Source organism: Cetorhinus maximus, chromosome 1 (assembly GCF_964194155.1).
Source record: "Cetorhinus maximus chromosome 1, sCetMax3.hap1.1, whole genome shotgun sequence".
NCBI classification, from domain to species: Eukaryota; Metazoa; Chordata; class Chondrichthyes; order Lamniformes; family Cetorhinidae; genus Cetorhinus; species Cetorhinus maximus.
Window position 1 is genome coordinate 4,491,849 of NC_135879.1, and position 16,197 is coordinate 4,508,045.

At 41.7% G+C, this 16,197-nt stretch overlaps 1 protein-coding gene across 1 annotated transcript in view; it reads right to left on the reverse strand.

Moving 5' to 3' along the window:
• The window catches only part of LOC144697261 (protein TBATA-like), a 44,734-nt gene that overhangs the window by 26,536 nt on the left and 2,001 nt on the right, over positions 1–16,197 (reverse strand). Inside the window, exons 2-4 of the mRNA XM_078569234.1 lie at positions 8,549–8,618; positions 5,157–5,338; positions 1,725–1,937 (exon numbers count right to left, since the gene is read on the reverse strand). Coding sequence (XP_078425360.1) covers positions 1,725–1,937; positions 5,157–5,338; positions 8,549–8,589 — 436 coding nt within the window. The 5' untranslated portion in view covers positions 8,590–8,618. The remainder of the gene's footprint in view (positions 1–1,724; positions 1,938–5,156; positions 5,339–8,548; positions 8,619–16,197) is intronic.

The window sequence follows — 16,197 nt, forward strand, 5'->3', positions numbered from 1 at the left end:
ATTTTCCCCTGCCTTCACCACCTCAAAGCCTCCATCATCAACTCTACATCTGGCTTCTCAATCACTTCTTGCCTAGTGCAATGTGTCATGTCCTCCTTGCCCAGATTCTAAGACATTCATCTTTGTAAGTAGTGGAGGGTTAGTGTTTACATAGGGTAAAGTTTTTACCTCGATGGATGGGCATGCGCCTGACCCGCTCGAGCGTAAAATGACGTGCATTGATGTCAGGAGATATTTCGGTCAGCACCGGACTCGGCAGCATGCCTGCCGACAGTTAAAAGGCCTGTTAAGGCCATTGAAGGATCAATTATATAGAATGTTTCACTGCCTGTCCAACCTTACGGTTGGCAGGCACACGAAAAGACCAAGCGGCCAGTGCATTTTTTTTGGAAATCTCATTCGCGGGCGGGCGAGGTTTCCAACATCAAATAAAAATGAAATGAAACTTTTCAGATTTCGCTAATAACATGTCCCTGCTGAGGTGACAGAGTCACACGAGGGGACATGTTTTATAACATTTTCCTAATCTTTATTATTCTTTATCAGCCCATCAGGGCCATGCCAGTGTTCATGCTCCACATGAACCTCCTTCTATCCCAACTTCATCTCACCCACCCAACATATTCTTCTATTCCTTTCTTCTTCATGTGTTTATCCGGTTTCCTCTTAAATGCATCTATGCTATTCACCTCAACTACTTCTTATGGTAGTGAGTTCCATGTTGTCACCACTCTCTGGGTGAAGAAGTTTCTCCTAAATTCCCAATTGGATTTATTAGCAACTATCTTGGGTTAATTGCCCCTGTTTTTTTTTTGCAGCTTCACAGACATAAACATCTTCCCTATGTAACTCCTAACAAACTCCTTCATCATTTTAAAGCTCTCTATCAGGTCACCCCTCAGCCTTCCCTTTTTAACAGAGAATGAAATGCAGGAAGACAAATAGATCTTTTGGTCCATTATGATACTCAGGTCAATGGAAAATACAAGAAAATACAATACAATTAAGACAATTATTGAGCCAACTAGAATCAGCGTGCTATCGTAGCTCAGCTGGTGAAGAGTTGAACCACACCCTTAAGCTACTGCTTGATTTCTAGCATGAAGGAGTTAGGCACATTTAAGGGAATGGGATTGAGGGAAAAAATACTTTTGCAGAGAGAGCCAGTACAGGTACAGTTGACAAGGCTTCTTTTCGTAGGAACAGCAGAAGGCCATTCAGCCCCTTGAGCCTGTTCTGCCATTCATAGGGATCATGGCTGAACAACATCCAATCTCCATCTTCTCATCTTGATTCTCTACCTTGTAATACCCTTGGCTAGTAAAAACACTATCAATTTCAGATTTTAACTGATTGGTTGACACCTGCGTTTTGTGGGTGAGAGTTCCACACTCCACCATACTACCCTTTACTTGAAGATATTTTTCCAAACTTCTCTCCTAAATAGCCTCTCTCTGATTTTGGGGTGATGTCCCGTTGTCCAAGGCTTTCCCATCAGGGGTACTGTTAAAATTTCATGATTCCGTGGATTTAAGCTGGGAAGAAGTCATGATAAGTCGTCAGCTTGGACTATGGGGATCTGCGTCACTGAACTAGTCAACTGGAAGAGCTTTTCTCCCTCCCACATTCTGTGCAATGAAGACCCTGCTCATCCCTAAACATTCTTTCCACTTCTTAAATCAGACTGGAAATACACTCATGTCTATATATCCATTAATACTCACGTAACAAGCCGATGTCTGGTGGGGCTTCTTCTTTACATAGGGGTTGTGGTAATCCTGTGATGATATGTGCTAGATAAGGAGCGGTTATGGGAAAATTTGCAGTGGTTGGCCGTGGTGGTTTGACGAACTCTTGTTTTGGTGTTGGTGGTTTAGTCGGTTCTTTGTTGCAGGCACGATAATCATCCACCTTACAGATAATTTGGTTATTCAGACCTGCAACACAGTCAGTGGAGCCATCTGAGTAGATCTCAGGCTTACATTTTATGTGGCATAATAGTCTGGCTGAGGTATCTACTGTAACACTAAGACAGAGGCTAGATCTGGTCCATCAAGCCTGCCCTACCCCTCATAATAGTGGACTATTGTGACTAAACACCTCCACGCAGAACTAGAGCACAGAACAGACCATTGGGCCCCACTGATCTGTGCCAGCATTTACGCTCTACACAAGCCTCCTCACACTCCTCTTCATCTCACTCTATCAGCATATCCTTCAATTCCTTTCTCCCATGTGTTTATCCAGATTCCCTTTAAATGGATCCATGCTATTGGCCTCAACTATACCCTATATTAGTGAGTTCCACATTCTCGCCACTCTCTGGGTAAAGAAATTTCTTCTGAATTCCCTATTGGATTTCTTAGCGATTATCTTATACTATTTTTTGGACTGCTTCATGAAGGATTGGGAAATTCAACACTATACATCATCTCCACACTATCCCATGTCTAATGGAAAGGCTTGGGCGGCAGTAACAATCGCCAAAGGAATCATCAAGAAATCGAGCAAATCTAGCACACAAGGCAATCCTCGAGTGGAGAAACACACTGACTGAAAACATGGAAAGTAGTCCAGTCCAAAGACTAATGTCACATGCACACAAACTACTCTTCCAATAGCAAAAAAGCTACTGATGCCAGGAGTAGTAACAGGCGTGAGTGAAAAAAGTCAAGGTGAAATGGCAGAAAGCCACATTTCATTTTGACAAAACTGCCAAACCATTGCCAGAGCTGAGCATTGGAGAGCCAGGCAGGGTACAAACCTTCAGTGCTCTCAACAGGAGTCAGCCCACAAGACAGCTTGGCACATGCATAGAGCAGTTGTTATCTCGATCATATGCGGTGGAAGTGAACGACCAAATATACCGGCGTAACCGCAGGCATATACGCACAACTAGAGAAGCTGTTCCTTCTCTGCAGGCGGCCGATCAGGAAGATGGGATCTCACCAGCTGCACAGAATACAGAACAACCATCACCCCCCAGAGGTCCACCGGTGCCCAACAATGGAAATGAAACAACAACAACAGTTACCACGGCAATAACATGTTGGGACCAACAATATAGGGAAGATTAGGCCAAAGGTCTGTTTGGAGAGTACCAATTAGGGAACAGACCTCAAGGGTTATAATCTGAGCCACATGCAAACTGGCACAGTGATAAATAGATTAGGGAGGTGAACATATGGTTGAAGAAGTGGTATGGTGGGGTTCCATTTCATGGGACACCAGCGCTAGTACGGGGCCACAAAAGAACTGTAGCACTGGGACGGGCTCCGATGAACTGGCTGGGGCCAGGGTCCAAGCGAGGAGGATAAATAGGATTACAAGGGCTTGGAACTATTGGGGAAATGGATCAGCTGGAAAATGTATCTATGCTATTGGCCTCAACTATACCCTATATTAGCGATACTTTGGTAAAATAATATCAGGGATAGTGGGGGGAAATGGCATAGAAGTTGATGATCAGCCATGATCTGTTTGAATGGTGGAGCAGGCTCGATGGGCCAAGTGGCCTACTCCAGTTCCTATTTCTTATGTTCCTAAGAAGTGCCACAGTAATGACACTCCCTGGAGGGGGGGCATCCACCAGACGAACAGCCAATGAAAATGCGCACGCATACCATTAAGAGACCTGCACGATTTAACGACTGTGTATGCAATGCATGCGCAGAGACTGACTAGAATAATGAACAGTTTGTTAATGAATGAGAACAGCTGTTGTTCTCATAGTGATAGTGAATTTGTCTTCTGTTCATTATGAGAAGGGATGTTGGGATTGAAATGCAATCATGTACTAAAGGTCCTACCTGGCTTGCTATTAAACTTTTTTAAACTTCATTAATGGGACGTGGGCGTCACTGGCTAAGACAGCATTTATTGTTCAGAGGGCAGTCAGGTGTCACATGTAGACCAGACCAGGTAAGGGTAGCAGATTTCCTTCCCTAAAAGGCATTAATGAACCAGATGGGTTTTTATAATAATGGTTTCATGGGTCATCATTTGATCAGATTCCAGATTTTTATTGAATTCAAATTCCACCATCTGCTGTGGCAGGATTCAAACCCAGGTCCCCTGGAGCATTACCCTGGGTCTGTGGGTTACTAGTTCAGCGACAATACCACTACGCCATCGCCTCCCCTCTCTCATGACACGCTGGCTAGGAGCAGCCTTCAGTTCTAATAAAGACAGAGAACATGAAACATTGCACTCTTGAACTCGGAACACTCCCCCCTTGAACTTGACTGAACCTGATTTATTGAAGTCTCAGGTTACAAGATTCCAGTTATAGTTAATGATTGGCATCACCAGACCGGAGATTATAAATAATGAAGGATTCTTGGTAGATCAGCAGACTCAAATGGGAATAACACTGAGAATAGGATCCTTCTAACAGGCACTCGGGGCCTCTGTTATCATAGATTCTTGGATGGTTACAGCCAATAAGGAGGCTATTTGACCCATCATGTCCATGCCTTTCTGGAAATGCAACTCATTTAGTCCCACTCCTCCACTTTTTCCCCATAGTCCTGCAAACTTTATCTATTCTGATAATTATCCAATTCCCATTAGAAATCCACAATTGAATCTGCCTCCACCACACTCTAAGACAGTGCATTCCGGATTCTAACGGCTCAGTGAAACACATTCTCCTCATGTTGCCTCCGGTTCTTTTGCCATTCATTTTAAATCTGTGCCCTTCCGCCATTGGGTACAGTTTCTCCTTATCTACTCTGCCCAGGTCCCTCCTGATTTTGGACATGTCTATCAAATTTCCAATGTATAGGATCATACAGCACATAAGGAGGGAAGCCTCTGGCCTACTGTGCCTTTGTTGGCTCTGTGAGAAAAAAAATGACCCCCAAGGCCCCTGCTCTCTCCAGGTAAAGGGGAGAAAATATTCCTGGTTGAGTATTTTTCCAAGTCCCCTTTGGAAAGTTGTTTCCACCAGCCTTTAGGCAGCCTGTTCTAGATCACAACTCTTTGCAAAATTCTCCCCAGCTCCACTCTGATTCTTTTGTCAATCGCCTAAGTCTGTGTCCTCTGGTTACCAACTCTCCAGACAGTGGGAATAGTTTCTCCCTATCTACTCTCTTGAAAGCCTTTGAGGATTTTGAACAGCTCTATGGAATCTGGTGTCCATGTGCACAGGTTACCTTGAATGTGGTACACCCTCTTGGGATGAGGATTGTTCCGGGTGCGGAGGAAGTGGTCAGCAGGGATCTTGCAGGTCTTGGCATTTCTAGGTCTGGGCATAGGATTGCCGAGGGAAAGCAGAGGTGTGTGTCCTGGTCTGCTTTCTAACATCAGTGGGTCATTTCTAGACGTATATTCAGGACTAATGGAAAAACAAGCTTTATTATAAATCACTTTTCAAGCAAGACACTGTGGATGATGGAATTCTGAAATTTTAAAAATAATGTCATCCTGGACTCATGTGTAGTGGGAGTTAACATTTCCAGGTTGAGGGCCTTATCTCTGAACAATTTGCCAAACTTTCACAGCTGCGTAATCAGGAAATTTCAAGATTGTGTTTCCTCAGAACCAACGACTTGCATTTATATAACAACTTTAACATGGTAAGTCACCCCAAGGCACTTCACTGGAGCAGTATGAAACAAAATTTGACACTGATTCAAATAAGAAAATATCAGGGCAAGTGACCAAAAGCTTGATCAAAGAGGTAAGTTTTAAGGAGCATCTTAAAGGAGTGAGAGGCAGAGAGGTTTAGGGAGGGAAGTCCATTGCTTAGGGCTTAGAAAGCTGAAGGCACAACCACCAATGGTGGAGTAATTAAAATCGGGATGTGCAAGTAAGCACAACTAACGTGACTGTAATAATCAAAAAAGGAATGAAACAAGTAGCTTGTTTAACATCAGTGGCAATGAACAATGTGACAACATTAAACAGTGGGTTGTAAATGCTCAACTAAAGATTGTAGAACATGTGAGGGGTTTTCCAATTTCCAAAGCAACACATTCAGCCTCACCAATTCACTGGAATTCTTTGAGGAGGTAACTCAAATTAGTGACTGACTTATGTAGGTTTTCAAAAGACACTTCACATTGGTCGGAATTTTATGCCGGCGGGATTTTACAGTCCTGCCGAAATCAATGGACTTTTGAATGGCTCATCACGTTTTACAGCCCCACCCCCGCCACGATGGCCCATTGTTCTGCACATGGGCTTTACATGGCTCATTGAATTTAAGCTAAACAAGCCAATCGGAAGTGACTTTGCAATAGAATTCAAATGATGCCCAGAAATAGGGCAAAGGTTGGATTCAAGGCATTCTCCAGATGTTCGCCTTGGGTGCTGTTATGTTGCATAGTTCAGGACTAACACATAGGCTGCCGATATCAGAGAGACCTTGGCATAACATATTCAGTAATGAATCGTGTATCTCAGCACCAAGTTTTACACTTGATGGAAATGGGGATTGCGAGTTTGGACACACTGCCTGTCACCATGCTTTTCTGTCTGTTAACAGGATTGGGTTGAAATTATGGTGGCTGAGCGTGATGTATTATGGTGGATGTGCTGGATTTTCGAAATGCTAAGGGATGCACCAGTAAGGGTTAACTTTCCACTTACAGGATCCCAGCATTGTCCTTTGGGAGCATCAGTCAAAAGATTGTATTCAATGGTCCATGATTTGTCGTTCATTTATTTCAATGGATGGAAAATCATGGCGCGCTCCTGAGGTGTGCTCCCCCAGGGAGGGGCTCGTCACTGGGAGTGTTCAAACAGTAAATTTACCCTCTAGCTCTAATTCTGCTGGGACTATGGAAAAGTCACCTGTTCTATCTAACCAGTCACAGTTAAACAAAGCAAGGAAAGGGGGAATTTTTATTCTTGAAACAATCTTTCACAGCCTCAGAAAGTCCCAAAAGTACTTGACCATCAATGAATTGTAGTCAGTGTTTTAATATAGGGAGCTAATTTGTGCACAGCAACCTCCCACAAACAGCAATGAAATAATGACCAGATAAAGTCGCATCTGAAAGATGTCACATCTGACAGTGCAGTACAGTACGCCACTGGGAGCGTCAGCTTAAATTATGTGCTCAAGTCTCTGGGGTGGGATTTGAGCCCATTACCTTTTGACTTAGAAGGAACAGTGCCACCCCAGAAGATACCTTGAAATTGCTGAAAAAGAGACATGCTGCTGAAGCTTTTCATCTTGTACTCATCAGGACAGTTTGCAAGAATACCAATTGTAAAGAGAACAACTTATACTGTATGAGAAGAGAGTCCTGATTGGTTGGCAAGCGGACTCTGATTGGTAGAGGCATTACCATGGAGAATGCACCAGGGAACAGTTAACTGCCAAGATTTTGTTCAAATTCAAATCAGGCAGGCCAACTCTGATTGGTCAAGGCATTGCCATGGGGAATGTACCAGGGAATGGATGTTCCCCCAAGCTTTTGTTTTGTTGAAAATAGCACAATGATTGTAAATGCTCCTTCTGTCTACAAAGAAGAGGGCTTTGTGTGTGAATATGTGTAACTTCTAGCATGTATTGGCAAGCCACACTATGAGTCTGACTGATAATCCTAAATTGATTTTCAGTGTAATTCTTAGCACAATCAGGATTATTTAGCAAGTGTTGTCCAATCATCTCTACCAATCAGAGTCCACTTGCCAACCAATCAGGACTCTCTTCTCATGCACTATAAATTGCTGTTCCCTTTACTATTGGTTTTCTTGCAAACTGTCCTGATGAGTGCAAGATGAAAAGCTTTGACAGCATGTCTCTTTTTTCAGCAATACTCAAGTTTTGTACTACTAAACCACTATTTGTATATGTTGAAATCCCAGATTCCTGCTTTATTACCTTTGGAGTAAGGATGAAAATTCAAAGCATTGGAAAGCGATTATTTCCCTCCTGCTTGAGTTCAGAAAATAGGTGGATTAAATATAATTGTTGAAAGGACCAGGTTTACTGGGCAGCCTCTTAACATTCCACTTTTTCCCATATTTTTATGTGATTATCATGCCAACCATTCCCAAAGTTCCATTCGAGAATACATTTCCAAATGGAATCTGACAGGTGATTTATTTTGAATTTTTAATGTATCATAACATATAGTTGTCCTACAGGAACTTGTTCAGATCTTGTTGCAGCCTAATTCCCAATATTTTAGCCTCCTCACTAGATTAAGGATTACTCAGCATCAAAGTCTGAGATGTGACCTGAAAGAGGCCTTTAAGATTATGCAATAGTTCAATCGGGTAGATGCAGAGAAGGTGTTCCCATTTGTGGGTACAACCAGAACTAAGGGCCATAAATATAGACAATGACAAATCAGTCCAACAGGGAGTTCAGGAGAAGCTCACTACCGTAGGGATTGTTGGGGCAAATTTAGAGCAGATGCATTTGAGGGGACCTGGATAAACACATGAGGGAGAAAGGATTGGAAGGATATGTAGGGTGAGATGAGGCGTGGGAGGAGGCTCATGTGGAGCATGAACACCAGTCTGTTTCTGTGCTCAAAATTCTATTTAATTCTACAAAAACTAGCCCATATTAAAAACTTGAACTTACAAATATCTGGGGCTTCCCTCTTGGAGACCTGCTGATAGCATCGTTACAGCCTCACATATGTTTCAGACCACTGCAGAAGTAAGAGTAAAAGGGAGCATTATGATGAATTCACAGTCTATTGTGAACAAGCAGTCAACTAACTATTCGGGAACCAGCTGTGTATTAAACCAAGCAACGTCTTGTGTTAATTAACGTACAGTCACCAGGATTCAAGTTGCAAAGCATAATCTAAACGCACCTCACTCTCTTCTGTTTCAAACTTAATTGCTGAACAAAAAAAGGTGCCAGTTAATCTTCAAACATGGGGACAATATCTGAGTAATAGATAGCATTCACATTTGAATCCTGTTGGTCACCATGGTCCTCGTGTGATCGAACATTCTTTGACTTTAGTTTAGATATCGACATTGGCTTCATAGAATGACAGCAGCATTCTCTAGAGATTTCAAAATCACTTCTCCATCCTACAGCACCACATGACCTTTCACTTTTATATCTGGGTTGAGTATTAAGAAAGAAAGACTTGCAATTATGTGGTACCTTTCATGACCTCAAGATGTCCCAAAGCATTTTACAGGCAATGAGGTACTTTTGATGTGTAGCCACTGTTATGTTATAAGAACCACAGCAACCAATGTGCATGCAGCAGGCTCCCACAAACAACAATATGATAATGACCTGATCTGTTTTTAATAACGTCGGTTGAAGAATAAATATTGGGGAGGACACCCTACTCTTTGAAATAGTACCATGGGAGCTTTTATATCTGGCTGAGACGGCACTCAGGCCTTGGTTTAATGTCTCACCTGACAGTGCAGCACTCCCTCAAAGCTGCACTGTGAGGGAGAGATTTGGATTGCTGGAGAGGATGGATTCGGGGAGGTGGGGGTGGTCACTGAGACCTGTCCCTCGGGACAGCATGCTGATTCCCCAACCTGAGACCGGCGTGCTCAGGTTTGGGTCTGTGATAACGGGAGGCAGAAGCGGCAGCACGCATTCTTACTCATCTAAAAGTCAAATTTTTCACACCAATTTTTTTAAAGCACAGGTCATGGGGTTGACTTTTACATGGATAATGTTTTTGAGGGGCTGACGTGTTAGCTTCATTTCAGCCCAAATGAAATCAAAAGAACACTGTCACATTGGAATAAAGTAAAAAAAAAACAACTGTAAAGAATTCATATTAATTATCTAACATTTATTTATTTTATAATATTACAAGTTATACACACTTCAGCCAATGCAATATAAAAACATATTTTTTTTTTTCTATTCATTCATGGGATGTGGGCTTCGCTGGCTCGGTCAGCATTTACTACCCATCCCTAATTGCCCTTGAGAAGGTGGTGGTGAGCTGCCTTCTTGAACTCGCTCCCTAACAGCACTGTGGCTGTACCTACACCATGTAGCCTGCTACGTGGTGTAGGTACAGCCACAGTGCTGTTAGGGAGTGAGTTCCAGGGCTTTGACCCAGAGTCAATGAAGGAATGGCAATATATTTCCAAGTCAGAATGGTGAGTGGCTTAGAGGGGAACATCCAGGTGGTGGTGTTCCCATGATTCTGCTGCCCTTGTCCTTCTAGATGGTACTAGTCATGGGTTTGGAAGGTGCTGTCTAAGGAGGCTTGGTGAGTTCCTGCAGTGCATCTTGTAGATGGTACACACTGCTGCTACTGTGCATCAGCGGTAGAGGGAGTGAATGTTTGTGGATGGGCTGCTTTGTCCTGGACGGTGTCAAGTTTTTTGACAGTTGTTGGAGCTGCACTCATCCAGGCAAGTGGAGAGTATTCCTTCACATTCCTGACTTGTGCCTTGTAGATGGTGGACAGGCTTTGAGGAGTCAGGAGATGAGTTACTCATTCCAGGATTCCTAGCCTCTGACCTGCTCTTGTAGCCACAGTATTTATACGGCTAGTCCAGTTCAGTTTCTGGTCAATGGTAACCCCCAGGATGTTGATATATTGATACATTTTCATTGAAATGGAATCATTAACATCTCTAGGATTAAACTTTAGTTCTGAAATTTCTGGGCTTTGACCTCTGAAAGACTAGAGTCGACTCAAATGAGGCATATGAAAAATAATGTTTTTTTAGGCCAAATTTCATAGGTTTGACTTGTACATGAGATTGACTTTTACCCAAGTTTATACAGTAACTGGACACTGAAGGCTATTAATGAAGTCATCAACAGCTTGTTTAGGGAACAGATTTGAATTTTCTTCCTGTGGGTCGGGTTCAACATGCCATCAGAAGCACGACATGAAGGAGGAGGCGGTGACCTAGCGAGGAACAATTCCATTGGGTCAGGGGGAAAAGGCAGCAATAAGGAGAGAAGACTGTGAGGTGGCCCTCACTGTGCCAACAGCAGAAATGATGCAAAGTTCTCAGCATCAGGGCAGAGAGAGGACTCAATACCGACTGATGCTCACATCCCACGATCAAATAAAAGAAAGTTTTAAGGAAAACTAAAAGGATGGGCAAGAAACCTTGGATTGCTTGTTGAAAGAACAGAGTTTCGTTAAAAGCGTTAACCATGAAGAGTGGAACACAGGACTATTAAACTTGAAAAAGGTATCATGGATTATTATCGTTGCTTCAGGTTGTTAAAGGCAAACTGAGATGTAATTAAAAGGTTAAATTACGAGGACAGGTTGTCTGATCTTGTCTTGTATTCCCTTTGAGAATAGTAGGTCAAGGGGTGATGTAATTGATGCATTTAAGAGGAATTAAAGGAGGCGATAGGGCTGATGGAGAGAAATTATTTCCCCCTGGTTAATGGGGAGCCCAGAACAAAGAAGAATAACCTTAAAATTAGAACTAGCCCATTCAGATGTGATGTCAGGAAGTACTTCACACAAAGGACACTGGAAGCTGCTGAGGCTGGGGGCGGCAGGGGGAGGGTCAATTGATAGTTTCAAAACTGAAATTGATTATTTTTTATTATGTAAGGGCTTATGAAACCGAGGCGGGTAGAAGGAGTTAAGATAATTGAATTGTGGAACAGGCTCGAGGGGCTGAATGGCCTCCCCCTGTTCTTGAGCACGTTCCTAAGTATTTTTGTGGAGATAAGGTCAAGGTTAAAGATAATTCTGTAAGAAACTGCAAATACAAACTAGCAAACTGCTTTTGCATCAGTGCAAATTATATAAAAGTAATCAGCTCAGGAAGTTTGAGGAGATAAATCAGAAGTAGCCAGTTTAAGGGGGAGGTCAAAGAACTATTAACCCCTCAGTCCTCAGAGCAGATGAGTTTCACCATTCTACATTTTGAGTTTTACTTCTGACTAGGACTCTAAGCTTTTCTATCTGTAAATCTGTTGTGTGCTAATGTCAACAAAAGCAATTGTTTTCAACCAGAATAGATCTTTAGTTTTTTTTTTTATTCATTGGATGTGGGTGTCACTGGCTAGTCCAGCATTTATTGCCTATCCCTAATTGCCCTTGTTCAGAGGGCATTTAAGAGCCACCTGTAGGCCAGACCAGGTAAGGATAACAGATTTCCTTCCCTAAAGGACATTAGTGAACCAGATGGGTTTTTACAACAATCAGTAATGGTCATTAGACTTTTAATTCTAGGTTTTTTTTTATTGAATTCAAATTCCACCATCTGCTGTGGTGAGATTTGAACCCACATCCCCAGAGCATTAGATCTGTGGATTATTAGTCCAGTGACAATACCACTACACCACCACCTCGCCAAGATCTTGGTACTTAAAGGAGTGAAGAGAGAACTTTTAAGGAAACCAAGTGGTCATTCCGCTTGACCTACATCCACAGGAGAAAACTGAAAAAACAAAATCTGAACATTGTTTTTTTAAGTGAACTTGTTGAGTTTGATCCAAACTATCAATTTGCTTTCTTTCACACTCTTCAGGTTGCACTAAGTTTGCACTTCAAGTTATTGGAAGTGTAAATTGACATCAACACGGTGAGGACAACGGGACACCTGAGACCACAATTTATCCTTATCCAAAATTTAAGGGTTGGCAAAAGAAAAAATGGAATCTCAGAGAAAGAGATGAATTGAAATCAGATGAGGTGCAGAAAGAGAAATAGAGGGGAAAGGAAAATTGGATGTAAGAGAGAGAGGAAGAAAATAATTTAAAATTAAATTGAAGCTGTTACATTTTAAAAGACTCTCAAAACAATTTACAACCTGCAGAAGTGAGATGCCACAGTTTCAACTGCACCTTTTCTGGGCCTCTGAGGTTTGAGTTCCACAGCAGGACCACAAGAAACAGGAGCAGAAGTAGACCACATGGTCCATCAAGCCTGCCCCACCACTCAATACAATCATGGCTGATCTTGGGCTTCAACTCCACTTTCCTGCCTGCTCCCCAGATATCTTGATTTCCTGAGAGACCAAAAATCTGTCAATCCTAGTCTTAAATGTATTCAGCAATGGAGTATCCACAATCCTCTGGGGTAGAAAATTCCAAAGACTTACAACTCTTTGAGTGAAGTAATTTCCCCTCATCTCAGTACTAAATGATTGGCCCCTTATTCTGAGACTGTGCCCCCGTGTTTTAGATTCCCCGGCCAGTGGAAACAATCTCTCAGCATTCACCCTATCAAGCCCCTTCAGAATTTTGTAGGTTTCAATGTGATCACCTCTCATTCTTCTAAACTCCAGAGAATATAACCCCAATTTACTCAGTCTCTCATCATAGGACAACCCCCTCATCCCAGGTGAATCTTCGCTGTACCGCCTCCAATGCAAGTCTATCCTTTCTTAAATGTGGAGACCAAAACTGCACACAGTATTCTTGATGTGGTCTCACCAAAACCCTGTACAATTGTAGCAGTTCTTTATTCCTGTACTCCAACCCCCTTGCAATAAAGGCCAAGATACTATCTGCCTTCTTAATTGCTTGCTGCACCTGTATGTTAACTTTCTGCATTCCTTGTACAAGCACATCCAAATTGCTTTGGACATCAACGCTTACAAGTTTCACACCTTTTAAAAAGTTTTCTGCTATTCTTACGACCAAAGTGAATAACTTCACACTTCCCTACATTATACTCCATCTGCCATTTTGTTGCCCACTCACTTAACTCGTCTATATCTCTTTGCAGCTTCACTGTGTCCTCCCCAAAACTTACTTGCCCACCTGGCCTGGTATCATGAACAAACTTTGGTACATTACTCTCTGTCTCTTCATTGAAGTAATTAATACAGATTGTAAATAGCTGAGCCCCCCAGCACTGATCTTTGCAGCACTCCACTATTCACTGCCTGCCAACTTGAAAAAGCCCCATTTATACCCACTCTCTGCTTTCTATCCGGTAACAAATCCTCTATCCATGTTAATATATTACCCAAAACTTCATGAGCCCTTATCTCACCTTTTATGTGGCACTTTATTGAATACCTTTTGGAAATCCAAGTATACTACATCTACTGGTTCCCCTTTATCTGCTCGACTAGTTACATCCTCAAAAAACTCTAAAAAAATTGTCAAACAGGGTTTCCCTTTAGTAAAACCATGTTGACTTGTTCTAATCCTATTATGCTTTCCTAAATGCATTATTAAGACTTCCTTAAAAATAGATACTAGCATTTTCCCAACAACTGATCTTAGGCTAACTGGCCTGTGTATCTCTTTTCTCTCTTTATTCTCTCTTGAAAAGTGATATAACATTTGCCAACTTCCAACCTAAAAGGACCATTCCTGAATCCAAGGAATTTTGGAAAATCATAGCCAGCACATCCATTATCTCTGCAGCTATCTCTTTTAGAACCCTAGGGTATAGGCCATCAGGCCCTTGAGATTTGTTGGATTTTAGTGCCTTAAATTTCGTCAATACTTTTTCTTTGCTGATATTAACTTCCTTAATTAATTTCATTCTTTTTAGCCCCTAGGTTTCTGTCTATTTCTCATGTGAAACTTGTGTCTTCTAATGTGAAGACAGGCAAAATATTTGTTTGATGCCTCTGCCATTTCCTCATTCCTCATGATCATTTCTCCTGTCTCTGCTTCTATGGGACCAGCGTTTACTTTAGCTACTCTCTTTATATGCTTACAAAAGCTCTTTCCATCTGTTTTTATATTTCTGGCTAGTTTACTCTCAAATTCTATTTTTTCCATTTTTATCAACTTTTTGTTGGTCCTTTGCTGGCTTCTATAACACTCCCAATTCTCAGACTTGCTACTTTTTTTTTGCAACATTGTAAGCCTCTTCTCTTAATCTAATACTATCTTGAACTTCCTGAGTAACCTACGGATGGATCTTTCTCACTGAGATTTTGTTTTTCAATGGAATGTAACTTTGTTGAAGATTTTAAATTGTTTCTTTAAATGTTTCCCACTGTTTACCCAATTAACCTTAGCCAGTCTCTCCTCATACCTATATAGATGGCTTTGTTTAAGTTTAAGATTCTTGTTTGCAATTGGAGCATGTCACCATCAAACTTAACAAGGAATTAAATGTATTATGATCACTATTTCCCAAAGGATCTTTTACTATGATGTTATTAATTAACCCTGTTTCATTACACAATATTAGATCTAAGATAGCTTTATCCCTAGTCCATTCCACTACATACTGCTACAATGAACTATCACAAAAACATTCTGCAAACTCATCTTCTAGTCCATTCTTGCCAATTTGATTGTCCCAGTCTATGTGAAGGTTAAAGTCCCCACCATTATTCCTTTGCTACAGACACTAATAATTTCTTGTTTAATGCTCTGCCCAACAGCATAACTACTAGTAGGTGGCCTGTAAACTACTCCCACCAGCGTTTTCCAACTTCTGTTATTCCTAATTTCCACCCATACTAATTCTACTTCATGATCTTCAGAGATCAGATCCTTTCTCACTAATGTCCTTATGTCACCTTTTACTATCAGGGCCACTCCTCCTCCTTTGCAATTCTCTCTGTCTTTCTGAAATATTGTGTACTTTGGAATGTTTATTTCTCATACTTGATTATCTTGTAACCATGTTTCAGTAATGGTGATTAAATCTAAATCATTTACCTCTATTTGTGCCACTATGTTATTGCAGATGCTTTGTGCATTCAGATAAAGAACCTTTAGTTTTAATTTTTTACTTCTATTCCTTGCAATGTTCTTATTTGCTAATATACAGTTTCAGTTAAACTCTCTGTCCCGTCCTGTCCCACTCTGCTTGTCTTTACCCACATCGCTATACTGTTCTGATACCTCAACCTTTCTCTTTGGATTTCTGAAGCTCCCTTCACCTGAACCCTCCCCCACCTCTGTGAGTTTAAAGCCCTGTCCACAGCCCTAGTTATATGATTGACCAGGACACTGGTTCCAGCCTGGTTCAAGTGGAGCACATCTGAATGGAATAGCTCATTCTTCATTGAGTACTGATGCCAGTGCCCCATAATTTGAAACCCCTTCTTTCCACACCACTCTTTGAGCCATGCGTTTAATTCTCTAATCTGCTTTACCCTAAGTCAATTGGTGCATGGCTCAGGTAACAATCCAGAGATGATTAACTTTGATGCTCTGTGTTTTAATTTGGTCCCTAGCTCCTCAAATTCTCTTAGCAGAACATCATTCCTGGTTCTACCTATGTCGTTGGTTCCCATGTGGACCAAGAGAACTGGATCCTCCCCCTCTCAGTCCAAGTTCCTCTCCAGTCATGTTAAGATGTCCTTAACCCTGGCACCAGGCAG